The sequence below is a fragment of the Vanacampus margaritifer genome, chromosome 7, assembly GCF_051991255.1.
Source record: "Vanacampus margaritifer isolate UIUO_Vmar chromosome 7, RoL_Vmar_1.0, whole genome shotgun sequence".
Lineage (NCBI taxonomy): Eukaryota > Metazoa > Chordata > Actinopteri > Syngnathiformes > Syngnathidae > Vanacampus > Vanacampus margaritifer.
The window spans coordinates 22,759,528-22,780,074 of record NC_135438.1 but is presented as its reverse complement, the minus strand read 5'-3'; the positions used below and the strand labels follow the sequence as shown (position 1 = coordinate 22,780,074).

General features: G+C 38.9%; 1 protein-coding gene, 1 non-coding gene and 1 pseudogene across 3 annotated transcripts; 2 read left to right on the top strand and 1 right to left on the bottom strand.

Moving 5' to 3' along the window:
- Positions 1–6,222: 6,222 nt before the first annotated feature.
- LOC144055707 (aly/REF export factor 2-like) lies at positions 6,223–10,598 on the bottom strand. Of its 2 annotated transcripts, XM_077571938.1 has the most exons (6): positions 10,298–10,597; positions 7,303–7,458; positions 7,079–7,226; positions 6,944–7,010; positions 6,619–6,847; positions 6,223–6,529 (listed from the first exon to the last, which is right to left on the bottom strand). In XM_077571938.1, exons 1-6 carry the CDS (start codon positions 10,478–10,480, stop codon positions 6,515–6,517), a joined length of 798 nt encoding a protein of 265 aa, XP_077428064.1. In that variant the 5' UTR covers positions 10,481–10,597; the 3' UTR covers positions 6,223–6,514. The 2 variants fall into 2 exon arrangements, with proteins under 2 accessions (XP_077428064.1, XP_077428065.1); XM_077571939.1 differs by lacking the exon at positions 7,303–7,458 and having other exon boundaries at positions 10,298–10,598.
- A 4,314-nt stretch (positions 10,599–14,912) lies between these two features.
- Positions 14,913–15,080, top strand: LOC144055846 (U2 spliceosomal RNA; annotated as a pseudogene).
- A 903-nt stretch (positions 15,081–15,983) lies between these two features.
- On the top strand, positions 15,984–16,139 carry LOC144055845 (U1 spliceosomal RNA). Its single transcript, XR_013294947.1, has one exon. It is a non-coding gene; the product is annotated as a U1 spliceosomal RNA (small nuclear RNA).
- The last annotated feature ends 4,408 nt before the right edge of the window (positions 16,140–20,547 follow it).

Genomic DNA, 20,547 nt, shown 5'->3' with positions numbered 1-20,547 from the left:
TTACAATGACAGTAACACATTTAACTAACAACATTTTTAAAATTTATCTCTTAAATGACATAGCAGGTCTTTTGTGTGCTGACTACTATATTTTTAAAAAAAAAAAAGAAAGAAAATTATAAACATGTGGACTCTCATATACAGCGGTTGACTTATCACAGATTTGTATTTGAGTGCAAAATTCATATAAAACAGGGTTTACCTTGAGTTGTTCTGTATTGTATTATATTTTGCAGAGATTAATATTACTATCATCATTAAAGTCCAATGCTTTTCAATGAGCGGTCACCAGGTTGAACACCATTTTGACTGAGTTTGGAATTGTCAATTGGCTATTCGTATGTGAGCCTGGTCCCCCTCTCACGAACAGCAGGGATCCGCTATATAGTTTACAGTTGTAATAACAACATTCACCACTAGATGACAGGCAGCACTTATTTGCACTTACACCAGGTCTTATAATGCAATGTACTACTACTATAAATAAATATGTCAAATAATTTTGGGATTTGAATGACATTTAGGAGAAAATATAATCAGAATTAATAATAAAAAAAAAAGTGTGTGGATTTTCATTTTAAAAACCCACAAAATTAGTACTTAATGTTGGTTGTTCAGCAGTTTTGTGCTGTCTGTAATTTTGCATGAGAGCCCTTTGCACTGAAAGAAAGAAAAATAAATCAAAATAAGTTTCATTTTTTGATTGTTCAAATCTTTTGTTGTTGAAAGCTGGATTGTTTATACATGCATTTTAGCATGAAATCGCCCTCTCCCCCAATTCAACCCGCATTTTTTGCAGAATCCGAGTCATTCTGGCAACTCTCAAGTCAATAATCAAGGAAGGTTCACCAACCCGTGACAACGAGATGAGACAGGAGGAGGAGTTGCTGTCACATATGTAAAGTACAATTTTCTCCTGCTGTATGAAGCAGCCCCTCCCCACCCTCACGAAACTTTAGAGTGTTGGCCTCGAACATGCCACACTGAAGGGAAGATACAAGCTGATAGACGCAGTCACAGTTAAAGTCAGGGCTCTTTGTACTCATCTGGGAATTGGTGAATCATGCATGACGTTGAAAAAGCTTCAACATTAACATTTTAAACGCCACAATGCATCTTTAACCAATTAGAAAGTGCTGATGTCTCTCATGTTTTAAAAATCAGTTAAGAAGTTTCTACACATGTTAATGCTCCAGTCTCTGCCATGACTTATCCTGGTAAAAGGTAACCGTATAGAATTGGATGGGCATATAAATTCATGTTATGCTTTACAATACAGAACTAAGTTAAAGTTAAATTACCACTGATTGTCACACCCATCTAAGTGGGCTGAAATTTGTTCTCCGCATTTGACTCATCCACTGAAAGAGCGGTGAGCAGCAGCAGGGACTTGCGCTCGAGGATCATTTGGTGATCTAACTTTTTTTTTGTGAACTTCAAATGTCAGTTACAAAGGCCTGACCACACCCTTAATTTTAGCTGATAAACAATTTCTGCTGTTATCGACGAAACTTTTAAATTATACTAACCCCAATATGTAACTCATATATCTACACATCTTTAGCAGCAACAAATAATTATGCCCGGCCTGAATAGTACAAACACCAATTCCGATTAAGTTGGGATATCGCGTAAAATGCAAATAAAATAGATATAAATATGATATAATATATAAAATTAATATGCAAATCAATTCCATCTTTTAATCGATATACCACAAAGACAAGATATTTAATGTTCAAACTAATCAATTGTACTGTTTTTTTGAAAACATTCACTCATTTTGAATTTGATGCCTGCAACATGTTCCAAAAAGAATTGGGACAACTTGGAAGGTTGAGAAATGCGCAAGCTACACCCATTTGGAACATTCCATCATTTCCATAAGTGAACAAAGTTAATTGGAAACATGCAAGTGTCCTTCCTCAAAAGGTTCAGTTGTTGACAAGAAAGGATGGGTTGAGTTCATCACTTTGTGAACAACTGTGTGAGAAAACAGACAAACACATTTCTCAACGTTCAAAATACCCTTAAACCGTTCTTGACAGCAAAATGCGTGTGGACTAGAGTTATGGATTCCTCCATTTCCAAATTGTTCTTTTCTCTGTCACTTTCACGATAGAAATCCACAGGAATCGCTTATTTTGTCACTCTGAAATCACTTTGTGTTTTGCAAAATACGAACTTTGATGTTCCTTTTGGTCAGCAGTGGTTCTAGACTTTGAGTTGGAACTTTGTCTTGGATATGACTTTTGCCCAGTCTCTTGCTCGTTGCTGAGTCATGAACACTGATCTTAACTGAGGCGAAGGAGGCCTGCAGTTCTTTAGATGTTGTCCTGGGGACCTCCTTGCCGAGTCGTCGCTGTGATCTTGTGGTAACTTCTGTAGGCTGCCCACTCCTAGGAAGGTTAAACACTGTTCCATGCAATCTTCATTTGTAGATAATGGCTCCCACGGTGATTTGCTTGAGTCCTCAAGCTATTGGAATAACTTTGCAACCCGTGCTAGACTGAAAGATGTTAATTACCTTACTTCTCATCTGTTCTTGAATTTCTTTGGATCATGGAATTTTGTTGCAGCTTTTTGGGCATCGACTCATTTTGTCAGAAAGGTTCTATTTAGGTGATTTCTTAATTGATCAAGACAGGAGGCGATCAGGTTTGGGTGTGGTCAGTGAAAATGACTTAAAAAATGTGATTAGGAACAGTAAATTCAAGATTTAATCAGGGGGCAAGTACGTTTTCCACACAGTCAGGTAGCTTTGAATAGTTGTTTTTTTAATAAATCAAATCACCATTTAAAAACTGTATTTTATATTTACTTAGGTTATCTTTAAACATTAAAGTAGAGAAACTTTTTTTTTTTATTGTACAAGGGGGCAAATACTTTTTCATGGCACTGTATATCATTAATAAGTCAACATTTTGTTCCTCCTTGTCTTGATAGAGACATACATTTAAGAAAATAGGACGTTTCTGATGCATAAAGCATCCAACTGGGACTCACCTTGCAAGTCCAGCACCAGAGGATTTGGGGCGCTTTCACACATCAGAGCCATTTGGGTCACCTGGACATTGGGAGCGGCGGGATCTAACAAGTATAGAACAGGCATGAGCTCCTACAAAACTGACATTCTACATGAATTAACGGATTAGAAATGACTTCAGTATACATAAAGATGTTAGCAGATTTATTGATATGACATCATAAGCTTTCATTAACGGTTTGATAATAATTGTTCATCCCTAAAAACAACAAGAGCAAGAGCATTACCAGCTTCAGCAACTGTAGTCCCAAGTAGTGCTTCCTTATATTTCCTTAAGCTCGCGTCATCTTTATCCATTGCATGGATCTCCTGCACACTCTTTTGGGCAGGTGGCTTGTAGTTCACAGTCTGTAGCTCCTCATTTTCTGCGGCGATGGCTGCGAGCTGCTCTGGAGTCACGTCATCCTCAGCCATGTCTGGTGACAACAAAAATGGTATACAATACAGCACACTGATAAAAAGAAAAATGGTGAACAAAAGACCACAAATGTGGACCCATCCTTAAAATGCACATGCGCCTACTAGCCTGGGAAGGAGGTTGTAGCTCCCTGGAGAAACAGATGATGACCACAAGAATAAAGAAGTGGAATGCTGAAGCACAGCATGCAAGCAACTGTGTAGCTGCTCTGAGGACAAAAAATAGCAGCATCGCCGTCTTTAAGCTGCTCCTGATGCTGCTGACCTAACTGACTGCTACGTGACGTCACATCAAGTCATTTCTCTGAAATTACATCACCACTGTGTGAAAGTCATGAAGAGGGGTTAGCCATCACATGACTGCACACAAATGCATTTAGGTGTTGGACTATATAAAGGGTTACATTTGAGTTCCAAAAAAAGAAATGTTATGGTAAATATTTCCATGTTGATGTAGGAATACAATAATGAGAGTTTATTACTAGTCAGCTCATACTAAACTAGCTATTATTATTAAGTGTCCTCGAACTTGAAATGGGCACAACCCTGACTATAGATAGTAGAAGCCTGTATTTTTTCCCAGCCAGGTAGAGTGGAAATGTAACAATAACTATGAAAGCTATATTGAGTAATACAATAAAAGTATTATGTTGGTATATGATTGACAATTATAAAAGTACACTTTTGAACACATTTGAAAGAGAAACTGTGTCCGAACCTTTGACTGTTAGTGTATAATTTATGAGAAATGTCCCAAATCTAGCTTGCTCCCCTTTGAGGGTAAGAGAAACTCCTTCCCCATACCTCTTGTGGCTTGTCCAAACTAGCAGTCATCAGAGGAATGTCTGCAAGTTGCAAGGAGAAAGCACGCTACTAAAGACCAGACATGTACACTCTGAAACATGTCAGAGCACAAGTCAATCGCATGCTGCCTCCTAAAGCATTGTGGCTACAGCCTTTGGCAGACATTAATATCTATTCTAAACCAAGAATGTGACAATGATAGCTTAAAGGTTGCAGCTTACTCGGTGTGAATGCATTATGTAACTTCAGGTAAAATAAATAAATAAAAATGCAATTCCACTTCCCCTAAGGATAATGGATCATTCAGAGGGTGGTGACTGAGCCCAAACTAAAGCTTTGCAGTTTACCCGTTCGTTAAAATTCGCCTCCATTAAGGTAATGATTCAATTTCAGAATTGACGTTCACACCATCGAGATGGATGGTGACAGGAGGTTGCAAACGTCATAGAGCAGAGACTGTGGTGGCTGTCTGACTCACAAGCATTGCGTGGCCTGGCCTTTTTTTCTGGAGTTTTTCCAACAAATTGCTGTATCACCAACCCAATTGTCGAATGGGGGTGAGATGCTTTTCTCTCACGCTGTCGGGAAAATACAAGGTTTAAAGTTAAACTACTCATCCCAATAAATAAACACAGTAACGATGTCACCAGGTTGCGGTCAGGTTTTACTAGAAGGAACCATACAATGAAAACATATACCAGCACCGCACCGTCGTGCAGCAGAACCTTCTCGCTCGTTCGCATAATTAATTGTAGCTCAAAAGGACGACAACTGCACAACGCGTACTTCCAAGTTATGCCTTGCTATTGGCGTTTACAATGAAAACACCTGAAGTAATCATCTTAACTTTTTACTTTGCGCCGTCAATTTCCGACAGGGTGGGGCTGGTGACGGGGACAAGGGGCTAATAGCTAATGTGGACTGAACAATTCAACCAAGCTAACCAAAGGCAGACAGTAGGCTAACGCTGCACTGACAAGTTATAGCCTGTCGGTGGGTGATGGGGCAGGAACATAACTGGTTGAGAAACCTTTACGAGAGAACTGTTCGCCTTGAATGCAAAGAGAGTTGACAAACCTTCTTGTTAGAGCAGGGAGGCTTCCAGGTGCCTTGCTGTTAAGTGCGTTGGTTGTGTGCTGAGCTGCTGTGCAAGTATGGCGAATAACGGAACGGCGCCGCCCGGTGCGCCACCCGCCCGCGCAGCATTTCCGGGAATAGAACTACGGCGAGGCAACGATGTCAAAACTATTTCAACCGTAACTGAAGGTATTACTGGAATCACTTTCAAATGTGATTCAACATGTAACCTTTTACTACATTAAATTTGCACTTAATCTTTTACAACGTTTGACAATTAGCCTAATTGTTTTTCTTGACCGCCCCCACCCGTTTTTCTTTTCAGTTCGTTAGTTCAATTAATTATCTTGCAGGTGTCTCTTGAACAGGCGTGTGTACTTTTTACAACGAAGGCCTTCATCTAACCTAAAATGCATGTGATAGATTCCAATCCAGATCTCTTGACTGTGAAGCAGACAACTTCACATCACATCATATATTTAAAAAAATCCCTCAAGTTTTAAATGATCTGTGTCCTCGTTTTGTTGTGACCTCCTGGCCTGGGTCATGAATGCCACAACAGCATGTGTTGGTAGTGTGGCGATTTCACAAGCAACCCATGGCCCGAAAATGTTTTATAAATTGTAGTGCTCCAAAACAATGTTAATCCATTCATATAGTGAAAAGTTTAACCATAAATATGTCAATAAATAAAATATAAGTGCACAGCCAAAATACCAAATGTTCCTACACTTTTGTGTTTGCTCTACTTTTTAACAATTGGCGTAAGATTTAAGATTATGGGGTGAGTTATCAGTCTCCTTTCTTTGCATTGGAAGTGTCACATATATTAATATAATAAATCATATTTTTTTCTTCTAAAGAAACAAACAAGATCATCATCATCAAATTGATTGTATATTTATGTACAAAACCCTTGGATGTTCACATATCAAGTATACAGTAACAAGTGACATGAAGGTTAATCATCTTGCAATTACAAAAAAACCACCAAAGCTATTTAGAAAGCAGAAGCCAGAGTTGGTCTCTTACCAAAACAATAAAACATAAGCATGGAATTGAGAAAACTGTTTAAAAAATAAAACTGTACGGCAAAATGGCTTATCAACAAAAATGAAATAAGATCCATCAAAAAACTTTTAGGTTTCCACGTTTTGTTCCAGTACACTTCTAATTGTTGTTTGCCTGTAACAAAGCAAGAAAAAATAAGATACTATCAGTTTTCAGAGACAGTGGATCTGAATAAAGCAAGTGTACTACTCAGCATATCATACCATTGCATTGTACGCATCCAACTGAGCATCCAACTCTTTAGCTGATAGTTGGGGTCTGCTTCCTCTCCCTCTCCCTCGTCCACTTCCCCAACCTCTTGACCCTCCACTGCTGCCACCTTGCTTCCTTTCACTCCATTCACCCCTGTCACTTCTGTCACCCCTGTCACTTCGGTCACTCCTGTCAAATGTAAGCTGGCCGAGCCTGCTCCTGTCAAAGCCTCTGTTGGACCTGTGGTCAGACCACAAAATCAGCTTGTATTAGGGAACAACAGGAAAACACAAATAAAGATACACCGATAATTCAGTGACAGTGGACACCACTCACCTCTGTGTAGATTGTCTACTTTGCGAGTCGGCGTCTGATGTCATTTGTACAATCTTCATAGGGCGACCTGAAAGAGTGAGAATATGATGAGAGAGAGCACTTACAGATATGCTGGCCTGAGAGCCAAGTCCTCACCATCAAGAGGGACTCCATTATAGTGCTTCATGGCTTTGATAGCATCTGCTGTATTTTCAAAGAAAATATCTCCACTTCCTTTACTGCGACCAGACCGGTCATAGTGGACTGATACTTTCCTTAGCGGTCCGAAGTCTTCAAACAGCTCCTGTAGGGAGAAGTCAAGCATCAGTCGTGATCACTTTGATGCCGACACTGTGGCGTTTAAGTGCTGTGTAAATTACTTTAATGTCCGTGTCGGACACTCCAAAATCCAGATTGGAAATGAGCAATTTAGCGCTATTGTCGGCTTTTCGGTCTGCTCCTGAGCTCGGTCCTGTGTGTTCACCAGTGTGCTGCTCAAACATGTCGTGCTGCCATTTGTCTGGCAACTCTCTGGGCTGGAAACAAATTTTGGGACTTTAAACACCACATAAACATACAAATGAATGTTTGTTCACCAAGAGACAATAATATATTGACTCCAATTGAAAGAACCACATAGGCCAGAGCACGAAAATACGACCCCTCGGCTCGGAGCGTATTCCGTGACAGCTCCCTCAACAGTGACAGGAGGAACACCACGCTGGTGTCTATGCCATTGGGTTCAAAAGTTATGCTCAAAATATGTCCTCAACGTAATGGGATGGATGCAGAAAATATCTCAAAAACCTGATGTGCTACAATAAAAGTAAAGACTTTTTCTTTTTTTTTAAATCAACGACAAATTTATGTTTAGGGACACATAAAAGCCATCTCTGATTAAAATTTGCTGTGGACCAGTGTTACGAATATGCTCGTGCATGCACTACTTCATTGTTTCGACAGTTTCTTGGGCTCAGCAGACAAGCAGTCAGTGAAATACATTCTCAAGAACAGTTCTTACTAGGGGTGTGAATTGCGTAGTACCTGGCGATTCGATCCATATGTCACGATTCGATACATATTAATCCCGATACAAATCTATACATCGATTATTGCGATTGTTTGTTTTTTACTCAAACTTAGAAAATACCAATCAGTAAACTTGTACATATAAACTGTAATATTTGTATGAAAATGTATTTATTTCTCTGAAACTTCAGGCTTATAACTGTGAACCAATGTATTTAACAAAAAGGTTGCAATCTGTTTAATGTTTAAACAGCACTGGAATGAAATATTTAGGCTTTATGTTCCATTAATATAACAATCTTCCATGCTTTAAGTGTGAACCCTAATTCTAAGTAAGACAATTTGTTGAATGTTTCCATCAAAAATTGTTGTTTAGCCATCGAGTCGGCCACATATTGAATCGATACAAGAATTGCGCACTGTAATACCGCGATATATTGCTGAAACAATTTTTTTAACACCCCAGTTCTTTAAGCTTGTGATTGAGGCATAATGCACAATGTGAAAATGACAAAAAACTGTCAAAAGTCAGTGACTTTTAACTACAATGTCGAACAAAGTGCCTGTGTTGGAGAGAGCATTATTATTATTAATGTATGCATTCACACAAATGAGACCAGATGGAATTCTTGCTCGCACATACTGAAAAAAGGTGCACTTTGTGTCCATTTTGTTCGCAGTCTCCAGCCCTAAAAATGCTCATAACTTCTGATCAAAAAGGGCTGTGGGTGATAATAAAAATGCTTACCATTTCTATGCGGAACATGAGGAAAACATACCACCTCCCTGGCCTTAAGGCACTCTATTGACAGTGATGTCCGACTCTCTCCACAAACCCTTTTAACATAAATTGTCAATAAGCAAGGTGCGCATTACACGTTTGCACATGAGTGAAAATGAAGTTTTTTAAAAACTTGCTACCAAAGCCATCATTTGAATGACACCGAATGGAGTGCTGAAAGTGTTTGCGGAACTGCACACCTTAAAGCTTGCAAGAATTGTTTAAACGACTTTCAGCCTTAAGTGACAAAAACCGTCCTACTGGAGTTTATTGTCAAAAACACCATTGCATTGCTCGAGAAGACAGAAGTGTACGCTTGCAAACCTCCGTTCACTCATCCCAATTTTCAGACAGAAAAGAAAGATCCAAACGGACGTATAAGAGGCTAAAATAGATTTTTTTTAACACATTTATTTTGTCAATACCCTGAAACCTAGGGAACAGACGGAAGCATCACGAAGCTTGCCAGCGGACGTACGTGTAACCAAACTAATGGAGTGACAGTCATTTAAGAACCTGCTTCTAGCCCCAATTGACCCCTTCAGTGAAGAAAGCTCTACTCTTGATCGTGTCCCGGTGTTGTGTCCTCAGTCCAACTCCCGGTAAAGTGCACACATTCAATCAAATAATAAGCACTTAAATAGGCTTAACTGTCGTGTACTGGCAGAGGGTATGACAGTAACGACATGCTATTCATGTTTAAAATAGATTCAATAAAAAACATCAACTTTCCAACAGTTGAAATGGTCCAAATCAGTGATTTCCCCGTTATACTTCATTAGTTTTCAATGACAAGTTGGTAGAAGGCTACCAGCCGGCCTACCCATAATGGACCACGCTGCCGAGATGCACACTTCGCTCATAATGTTAATGTGTAGCAGTTTTACTTACGCTCCGTGTATGTTTGATCATCTGTGCCCCGATTGTTAATGTCTGCAAGAACAGCTCAACATGCCTTACGGCATGTAAATATTGAAAATGCTGAGCTTCATGTCACAAGTCAAAATGGCAGTCAACTCAGCGAAATGACGCTCTCCGTTTATTGAACAGCGTTGGACTTTGGATCATTTTAATTTCAACATTAGCATTGCGTTGCATTGAGGACATATCAGAAATGCCCGGATATTAGAAATTATCAAGAGACAATGAACTGCTTTGATGCCTTCAAAAGTGTTTGTTTATTTTATGGGGGGCATTAAACCAGTTATTCCCAGTCTCCCCTCAACTACGCCCCTGTAAACCGGTTAAGGTTGGAGAGGGACGAAAGAATGACGCGAAAAAAGGCGCCATGGATCTTACGATGAACGTGTGACCGCAAATACGACTTCCTGCTCGACAATCACGTCTACCAAGAGTTACTTTTGAAACCTATGCACCTACATTCGGATCAGTGTGCACCTCGGAGGCTACGTGTGTTTACCCGGAAGCACATTAACGAGAAATAAATATATTAAAAGGACCTAGTTATTTATTTATTTTTACCTTTATTATCCCCCCTCCGCCATACGACCTTAGGGGCACAGTCGTATAAGCAGCTCAATGAATGCATTTAAACTCGTCCTTACTCTGGTGTACGGCGTGGGCCTGTTGCCTCTATCGTTGAAATGATTCGGTCGACTCCGTGCCGACCTCGAGGACCCACCGGCGAAACCTGATCGTTCGCTCAGACGAGACGAACCTCCGCCACGGCTTCCTTTGTTGTTAAGCTTGATAATGTCGTCCAGAGACATGCTCATTTTGTCGACCATGGCGGAGCTTAAGCTTGTTTCGGACAGCACCGGAGAACAAAGAAGTTGGTACAGGGCAACTGTAATTCGTTACTTCCTCTGGTGGCGCCGTGTTGACATTAACGGAAATGCGTATGTGGTTTACGGAAATTACGCACAATACGTGACTCACAGCAGTGCTTCCCATTGGCTGACCCCTCAAAACTTTATTGAAATTAGCAAAAGGGACACTTTTCCTCTAGCGCTGCTCAAGATTTCTTATTTTGTCTTTAAAATCTTTTTCATATGCCTACAAAAGTAGTGATAAGCAGACACAGTATTACAGAAAATACGTGCAGACATTACTCGATGTTTTTTTTCTTGTTCTTTTATGATTCCCTTTTCATTTATTTCCAAATTATCGAAAAATCAGTTTTGATTTGAAAGACGTGTGTTCATCGCCTTCCATCATTGAAGATGCGATTCGTCAATGTTACTTTTTTTTTTAAAAAACAACTTTAAAGACAGTTTGTAAGGAAAAAGACCCTTTGTTTATTTAGCAGGATGAGATAATGTAGCAGGATGAGATATAAAGCTCTCCCTGGTGGGAAGTGTGTGGTAGTGCTTTAATTACCCTATATAAGGAGGCAGCCAGTATGGTACCTGTCATGGCCAGCGAGTGGGCTGCATTTGGTGGGGAGGCGTCGGGATGGGTGTTGTGGAATCTGTTGAGCATGTGTTGTTGCACTGTTCTGTATGCGGGGAAGAGGAAGGTGATGTTTAGTGCACTACGGGAGCTTGGTCTGGGGTGGTGGTCCTTGCGGTTTTTGCTTGGTCCTGGGACTTTACTGTGGGAGAGAAGGAAAGTGTTGTTAATTTTTTTGAGTGACACTGGGCTGTTTGTAAGGATATAGTGATTTTTAGGTGAGGGTTGAAGGTATTATTTGATTACTATATTAAATGTAATCTTTGCGTGTTCGAAATAATTGCATATGAGATCTGATGAATAAGCTTCTTTTGCAAAATATTTATTTTAGGAGCTCCTAAAAGACACAAGACATGCTTACATTCAAAGGTGATGTTAAGCCTTGAGTGTGTCAATATGAAAACACACAGTTGTTTTATAGATGAAAAAAGCATACTCCTCCTCTGAGGCTGGACAAAGGGTTAGCAATTATAATAGACAGACAAGTGATTTACTGACATGTTTACTCCATTTCCCCTATCATCCCGGATATATGATGTAGGCGGGTAATGCCATGCGACCTAGACTCCCTCAGATCCACAGTGTTATCACCATGAGAACTTGAGAACTTGACTCCCATGTACATTCCTATCTCACCAGCTGGAAGGGAGTGAAAAGTGTTATTCATTACAATACAGTTAATATGTCCAATATATTTCACACAAACATTATCACAGTTATATGGCATCTATATACTATAAGTAAATTCATAAACAGTAAAAATATGCATAGAAAATGTTAAATGTCTTCAGGGTATTGTCTGACTGGTGGGGGGCAGCAATGCACACGCTGTGCCTAGTCTGTCGGAAATAATAATACTGTAATAAGAAGGCACTTGTCATCCACTTGCTCTTGGCTCTGAGGTTTGTCCATTTCCTGGGTTCTTTGCAGTGAAATGCCTCCATGCCGTTAACAGGTAATGTGGCATGAGCTGCTTTAGTTACTTTTGTTGTGTTACGTAAAGGCTATTGTTGGCTTTATTTGAAAATACCCGTATTAGTGGTTGGCACACGGCTATTCAGCAATTCCCTGGGTGCTTACCATTGTCAATCCCTTCAAACTCACCATTTGTTGGTTTGGCTGGGGCGGTCGACGCTCTTCCAGTTTCCTCTCCATCATGATCTCCGGCAAGGCTGGTCTGTATGTATGGCTCAGGCCATCTGTCTTTTTCCTTTTTAATCACATTAATAAATAAATATTGATTTTTAGATCTTTTCTTACTTTTACATTTATTTTCTGTCCGCAGGACTCTGAGCTCACGGGGGTAGTTCGGGTGCAGAGTCACGATTTGCTGTGCAGTGTGGTTTGTGGTCCCCCCGTTTGTGTTTTATTGGGCTGTGGTGTTTTTGTTTTTAAGGGTTCCCCCTCATCAGCGCCCCCACTAACTTTTTGCTCCGAGCTCCAGTCCTGTAACTTAAATTTCTGAGTTTTTTACCATTACACTGTTGATTTTAAGATTTGTCTAAATAAAATATTTTTGTCAATCTTTTTGAGCCACGCCTCATGCTCCTGTGTATAACGAACTTGAGTATTTTGTCTTGCCACATTTAAATGCAAAAGATGGTGTGTTAAATTGCACTCATTTGTTAATCTGGAATGATGGTTTGCAGGTGAGGTTGGGGTACAGTATTACATCTCGGCGGCGCGGAGCATTATGGGTAGGCTGTTTAGTAGCAGACAACCAAGCTTTCATTGAAAACTAGTGGGATCCAATGGAGGGAGCTTTGATTCGGAACATTTAAACCGCTTGAAAGTTTTATTTTAATTTAATCTATTTTAAACATGCATAGCATGTCGTTTACTGACTGCCTTCTGCTCAGACACTAGTTAAGCTTGTGTGTGTGTGTGTGTGTGTGTGATTAAATATTTAATCTAATTATTTACAGGATTTTAATTAATCTATTTTAATCTAATATCTGTTAAAGGTCCCCAAATACGGAATTTGAATTCTAGGATGTTACAAAATTGTCCTGCATGACTAATCTTTTGAATACACCAAGAGAAAATTTGAAATCCGCATTTTTATTGTTTAAGTGTGCTTCATAAATGAAATTCAAAAGAAAACGTTTAAGCACATCAACAATTAGGCCAGGCATTATTTTAAAAGATAATCTAAACTTTAATTTTGTTCCCAAATTTTTTTTTAAACAAAGTTGAATCTAAACTTCCACAAGCTGAAGTTCGGTGTATGGATGGCATGAGATGAACTGATAATAGCTGTGGTGGTTTTTGAGCTAAACTAACAAACTGGTAATCAGGAAAAGTTGGAGGTTAACAAGAATCTAAAGCTACAATATCTGGATCAACTAGGGCTACAGTGTCAATTCAAATCAAAAACCCACCCCAAGATGGGTTACAGGATTACCTGCGAGTGAAAAGAGTCTTAAATGATAAGTCAGGATGGAGCTGCTTCGGTGATTCGAAAATTATTTTCTTTTTTTTAACAAAAGGTACAAATCACTGTGTTCTTGTTAATAGTCAGTCCCGTCTTTGGATAAATATGCAATTTTATAATTCCAGCTGACACACAGTACACATTAAAAAAATACATGAGTAAAATACAGTGCATAGATGACTAAAAAGACTGCACAGTGCTCATTTCCCCTCCTCTCTTCTGTCATGTACAGTCTTATGGCCCTGGGAAGAAAAAACCTGCGGCATCTTTCGGACTCGGAGTTCAGTGAGATCAACCTTTTACTGAAACTGCTCCCCTGCCCCACCACCATCAACTAGATAAAAAACAATTACAGTAGATTTCCCAGAGCAGTCATTGTGAGTCTAATATGGTTATTACTTGTTGTTTTGAGTAACTAATAAATCCCCTCTCTTGCTTTTGTGAGCACTGTATTTCAAAAGGAAAACAAGGCCCTCAATACAGTGTTAAGAGGAAAATGGGGCCACCAGACCCAAAAACAAAGATCTGACAGCAAGCATCAAGAAAGCCTGGGCTTCCAGGACCCCCAGGCAATGCCACGGCGCATTGAGGCAGTGATTCAGACAAAGGGATTCCAACCAACTATTAAAGATTGACATATCATTTTGAAAATACCATCCATCAATCTTTTTTTTCTCATGCAAAACACCGGAAAGTATGCATGGTGCTTTCTTCACACAATACAAATTTTTTGACATCCTGTTTTGGGTTTTACGAGATGGAAGCCCAAATAATGTAAAAATGAGTACTTGAAATCACTTACGCTTAGGGCCCTGAATCTATGATCTATGAAAGTTTGACTTTTTGAATAGAATTACGGTAATTATTCAACTTTTCGAAGATATTCAAATTTTTTGACGAGCACCTGTATATGTTATATTCTCTTTGCAAAGCACTCACAAGCTAATGTGGGGTTTAGCATGTTGGTGTTGCCGGAGAGGCAATATGCAAACGAGCTTAGTAAAAGAACAAATGTTAAAAGGAAAAATAATGAACCTATAATGAAGCGATCTGAGCAGATCATTGAGTATTTGGTTGGTTCATCCTTTCTGTTGACACTGGCTAACCACAGTCCGGTACGTGATCACTGAGTGATTTAGTGAAATCACCCTCATGTGCTCGGGTCTTTGGAATGGGATAGAATCCCATTTTACAAGTTCTGTCAGCTCTGTTAGTGCAATCATGTATCCAACACGAAACGACCATATCGGTTGTGAAAAGGAACCTCGTTTGTTGAAATTTCCAAGAGCGCACAGAGTCAACTGCTACGCAAGCCAAACAATACAGCAGACGTGATGACGTAACACGGAAACTATCATCAGTTTAAAATATCTGATACGTCTCCAATCCGGGGATCATATATTAGATTTATTTTTGGAACTGGGCGATGGAACAGGGACTTGGTCCGTGCACTCCACGCATCAACCGGGTATTGCAGTACCACCAGAAACGTTGCACCCCCTCTGATTGTCATTAGCAAACAAATAAGTCATGTGAGTTTAGAGCTGTAGTAACGAGTAAGACTATGTTGAACATTGCTGGACACTTTTCTTTCTAACCATTCTTTTGTTATTGTAATTAGTGCATTTGATTTATTAATATTAAAACAAAAATGTTGCAGCTGTAATGTATGTAATATGTGTGTATCTATGTATTGATTATTAATTTAAATTAGATATACATATTGATCCAAATTTCTGTGTTTCTTTTTATGTGGTTTGCATCCACTATTAGCTTAGATAAACGGATGCTGATGAAAATGTATCCTTGGAATGACGAAGTGAGTTCCTTTCCAAGAGAATCACGGATCAGTCACATTCACTTATTATTTTTTTATGTTGTCTCTTTATATTGCTTTTTATTCTGCGAAAAAACTGTAAGGGAAACCTACAATTGGCTGGCAGCCAGTTCAGGGTGTACCATGCCTACTGCCCAAAGCAAGCTGGGATAGGCTCCAGCAAACCCGTGACCCTTGTGGGGAATAAGTGGTTCGAAAAATTGATGGATGTAGGCCTTATGGAAACCCAGCTATTGGTTGCCGACTAATCAAAAACATGTATTTAAGTGTTGCTAAAAGTGTATGAGGTACGCCATTAGATGTCTTCAGCATTAAATTCTATTCCTGAATTGCCGTAAAGGCGCCAAGAGTGTACAGGGACAGCAATGTGTGATGGGAATGTTTTTTTAATTTTTAAAAAAAAAAAAAATTCATAATGATTTAGTTAATATAACGACTAAAATGTACTACTTAAACTGGTGTATGGGTGCTACCTCAACCACGAGTGTGTGTATACTGTGAAGCAGATAAGCCTGTGACTGAAGATGCGCGTGTGCTAAAGACTTTGGCCTGGTGAATTGCATAACTCGTACTTAACCTGGCAGGGGAGATACCATGATCAAGAAGGTGGTTCACCCAGGGTGAGGCTCAGCCATTACAATACGGTTGTGCTGACCCCTGTGAGTTCCCCAAATGTGGGAATCTTCAATCTCGACTGTGAGTGGACTCTCCCCTGATTTACTTGTTAATGATAATAATAATAATGTCTCTCTGAGTTCTTATTTGTGGATATAGGGACGGCAAAAACAGGGCATTGAAACAATTTAATGATTTCGAACAAGTGGTTCAGAAAAATAATTTATCTTTTGGAACGTTTAAAATGCTTCCACACAGGGACATCTGGTAGCCAATTGAAAAATATTAAATTCAAACAGGAGGGCTGTGTTGTCAACTCCCCAGTCAGGAAAGTGGCCATTGGCTATCATTACCGAACACCATCCACCTAAAAATGAATCGCAATCCATAAAAAGCTCAATGCAATACACTCACACTGTTAACCCGACCGAATAAGTAAGCAGAACTAAAAAAAAAAAAAAAAAAAGTCAGGTAATCGGTTGCCTCACTTTTTTGGAGTTGATCAACTCAAAACTTAAAGTTTTGCAGAACTTAATTCTTTGATACATAGTTACGTAGAAGCTTTCTGTTACAGCAACTCAATTATTCTCAGTTAGTAATTTATAAATGTTTTAAAACCACTGGATTAGGTTAACAGAAGTCCAAAACCATAAGTACACTGTGTGTCCTCGCGAGAATGCTGGAGCCTATCCCAGCTGTCTTCAGGAAGTAGGCGGCGTACACCCTGAACTGGTTGCCAGCCAATCGCAGGGCACACACAGACAATATAGGGAGAATTCAGTGTTCAATTAACATACCATGCATATTTTTCGGAATGTGGGAAGAAACTGGAGTACCCGGAAAAAACCCACGCAGGAACGTAGAGAACATGCAACCTCCAGCCAGGAAGGCCAGAGGGCCGGATTCAATCTCACAAGCTCTGGACTAGGAGGCAGACATGTTAATCACTTTGCCACCATGCCGGCTGCTATGAGCATATGTTTATGATCCAACATAAATCATTAGTTATTTATTTAAACCATATAGGAAACTGAGAACAAATGATCATTTGCAATGTCAACTATAGGGCTAAAATAAAATTACAAATTAATAAGTAAAATAAATTGTGAAAAATCAGCTAATTTATGTTTTTAAGTTACCCAAAAACTAGTATAGTTCAATTTAATCAAAACTTTTTAGTACAAATTACTCATAAAAGCACACAAAGTTACACCAACTTAAAAAAGTTAAGTTAGTAGTAGTTTTTATAAAACTTTGAGTATTGTGTACTTAATCCATTTGATTATTTTAAACGTTCAGGTTTACAGTGCAGGGAGGCGGGACTTTGCAAACAATTGCACATTTCAAAGACTTTTTTGATTTGTATTTATTTATTATATAGTGTTTATTGGTCAAAAAAAGGGCAGAATCAGCTGGAGTGAAACTCACTCTGCTTAATGGCAACAACAACAAAACGCACAAACACGTGGATTAATCAGCAACCGGAACAGAAGATGATGACGACAAAAAAACTGTACCTACGTTGTGAGTCCAAACACAAACACAAAATCGGATCAAACAAAAAGAGGAGTGAAGTACTTGAACTTAACCAACATTAAAGTGCTACCGACCTACAAAAACTAGTGGCGTCCACAGAACCTAGAATAACTGCTTGGTACTCCTCTTTATTGCTGACAGGCTTAAAGGTATACTTTTTCAGCAGCAAAAAGTTTATATTTTGTCCAGAATGAATTTGGTAACTTCATTATTTTTAATGTACAATTAATACCTTAAAATAGTAATTTTTCCACTTGCTGTCGATTGAAGACGACAGCACGTGTAGGAAGTAGGTAACGACCAATCATGGCTCAATTTGCTGATCAAACTCAGAAAACAGGTGAGCCATGATTGGTTGTTACCTACTTCCTCAGCACACGTGATGTCATCAGGCAAGTGGGGAAAAAATGTTTTTAAAGTTATTAATTGTACAAGAAAAATAATAAAGTTATCAAATTCATTTTGGACAAAATATTAACTAATAACTGCTGAAAAAGGCTCAATGAGTCAAGTATCCCTTCAAATCTCCACCTGATGACAGTAGGCAACAGGCGTATGTCCGCCCTCTAGCAGTTTCCGGGGCAACTGCAAGGGAGAAAAAGAAAAGAAAAGGACATGTCAGAGAACCTGACAAAAACTGACATATTGTATCGATTTCATAAGACTAGTATTAATTCCACTATTGATACTCAGTTGCTATCAATACTATCAATATTTGGATCGATTTGCCCACCACTAGTAGATAGGCCAAGAATGGAACCTTGGAGTACTTAATTTGGAAAAGGTGCAGAGGACAGACAACGTTTAACAAGACTAACAGAATATATATATACAGTATATATATATATATATATATATATATATATATATATATATATATATATATATATATTTTTTTTTTTTTTTAACAAGACCACTGAAGAGCCGTGATACTGATGACCATACAGATCGGGTGAGCGATAAAGATGTTGTGGTCCACTGTGTGGAAAACAGAAAGATCTAAAATATTTTTTTTAAAATACCGTAGTCCCTAGTGTCAGTAAATTTAAAAAAAAAAAAATCATTAAAATCTCTTAAGAGTACAGAGTTGGTGACGTGGAGAGACTTAAAACCATGCTGGATAACCTAAAAAATATAAGGACAAGAAAAGGAGTCTATAAATAGACCTAAAGTTGTTCAAACTGAGGTATTGAGGTTAGTTGTTTTGTTTTGTTTTTTTAATCAAGGGCTGCACCACAGCCTGTTTTGACTCGTTAAAATACTTTGGGACAACGCCTGTTGAGAAAATGCTTTTAGTTGTTTTCCAGTAGTGTCCTAGATTTCTTTAAAAAGCGAGGAGGAATCACATCCATAGAGGAAACTGAGGATTTCATTTGAGAAACAATTTGAGTGCCATAGGTGCTCTAACTGGAGTTGGGGGAAGGAAGAAAAAAAAAAGCACACCAAGTGACCGTGATGGATCGGTCATGGGAAGGATGTGAGTTGCATGTTCTGATGGCACGAGGAATCTCATTCAGAGGTTGGTTATGTTTTGAAGAAGGATGTTTTGACAAGAGCCGTTGAGAGATGTTCTCTCCTCTGTATTATAGGAGGATCATCACAACGACATTATTGACAATTCTTAACATCCGGGCATTTCTGATATTTCCCCAATGCAATGTTGAAAACAAACGACGGATTGTATTGCTTTTGATTGTGACTAGCATACAAACCAGGCAGATTGTTATATTTTGAAATCAAAATAATCCTCACAAATCAATTTGCAATGATGCAAAGTCCAATGAGCGGAGAGCTTCCTTTGAGAGAGTTGACCACCATTTTGACTTGTCAGGTAAACTCAGAATTGTCAATAAAAAGGTAGCCGAGAACTGCGTTACAGTGGAAGTTTTTACCATACGACCAATACGTGCGCCGTATTACCGTATTTGTGAGGACAATCTGGAAAAGAGTAAAACAGGCATGTGGTCTGACAACATTGGGCCGTGACAATCAATGGTACTTTAACTTTAACACATATTTCCACATTACAGTCAGGTAAACCATAAGAGTAAGAGTGTGTTCATGTTCCAGACCAGAGTCAGACACACAACGCATAAGATTAAAAGCATCAATCAAATTTTACCAGCGGTTTATTAGGACAACAGACACAAATTTTCGTGTCTCCCAAGATGAAATTCCGCTTGCATTTAGACACCATTCGGTTTCATTCCCACTGAAAATCATTGCACTTTTAAAATTCTGCTTTTAAATCACCACACACAAAAGCGGAACATGAACCATTATGCAAATGAGTTCCGTTCAGATCCGGAGGAGGACGTCGGAAATGAGAGCTGCTTAACGCTCAAATTGAGTCTTTTTCTTGTTTTCTTTTTATTGTGTAGTTTATTCATTTCAGTTATTCATCTTTGTTGCCTATTTTCCTTCTGAAGGTGTGATTGTGTCAACTAGCATATGGCTTCATTAACATCTACCTGTCTGTCCATGTCACACATCAGCATGTAACTGTGAAAGCTTTTTTGCTTTTAAATTTACTAACCAAGCTGTGATCACCAAAACGCATCAAAACATGACGCAACTGTTTGACATTGAATGTGCACGATTTCCTTCATTTACAACTTTGACATGTTTAATTCATCTACCAACAATGACTCAGCAAACTTAGCTAATTAAAGCAGGACAGTGAGGGACCAAACAACATTACCAAAAGTATCAGTAAATCTTTTCCCCCTCAATTTTTTTTAAGTTGACTGTGCAGAGCTATCTACCATTTGGTTGGTAATTGTTGCACCACTGTGATAGAATCTGAACCGTTCATGCACAAACACACACACACATACACGCACACACACACACACATACTGGCAGCCAGGCCTGCTTCCATACAGATGTGTTACAGATGTGGAGCTGAAAAAAATGTTTTCCTCATCATGTGACAACCTATGAATCATATATTAGACACACATCATGTGATACGCCCCCAT

Bases quoted from the DNA above. Each gene is read 5' to 3' on its own strand.
- LOC144055707 (XM_077571938.1), bottom strand. From the start codon at position 10,480: ATGGTCGACAAAATGAGCATGTCTCTGGACGACATTATCAAGCTTAAC. The intron at 7,459-10,297 runs GTAAGGACGAGT...ATTTGTTTCCAG, and splicing joins GGCCCACGCCGTACACCAGA to CCCAGAGAGTTGCCAGACAA. The intron at 7,011-7,078 runs GTGAGGACTTGG...TCACTCTTTCAG, and splicing joins TAATGGAGTCCCTCTTGATG to GTCGCCCTATGAAGATTGTA.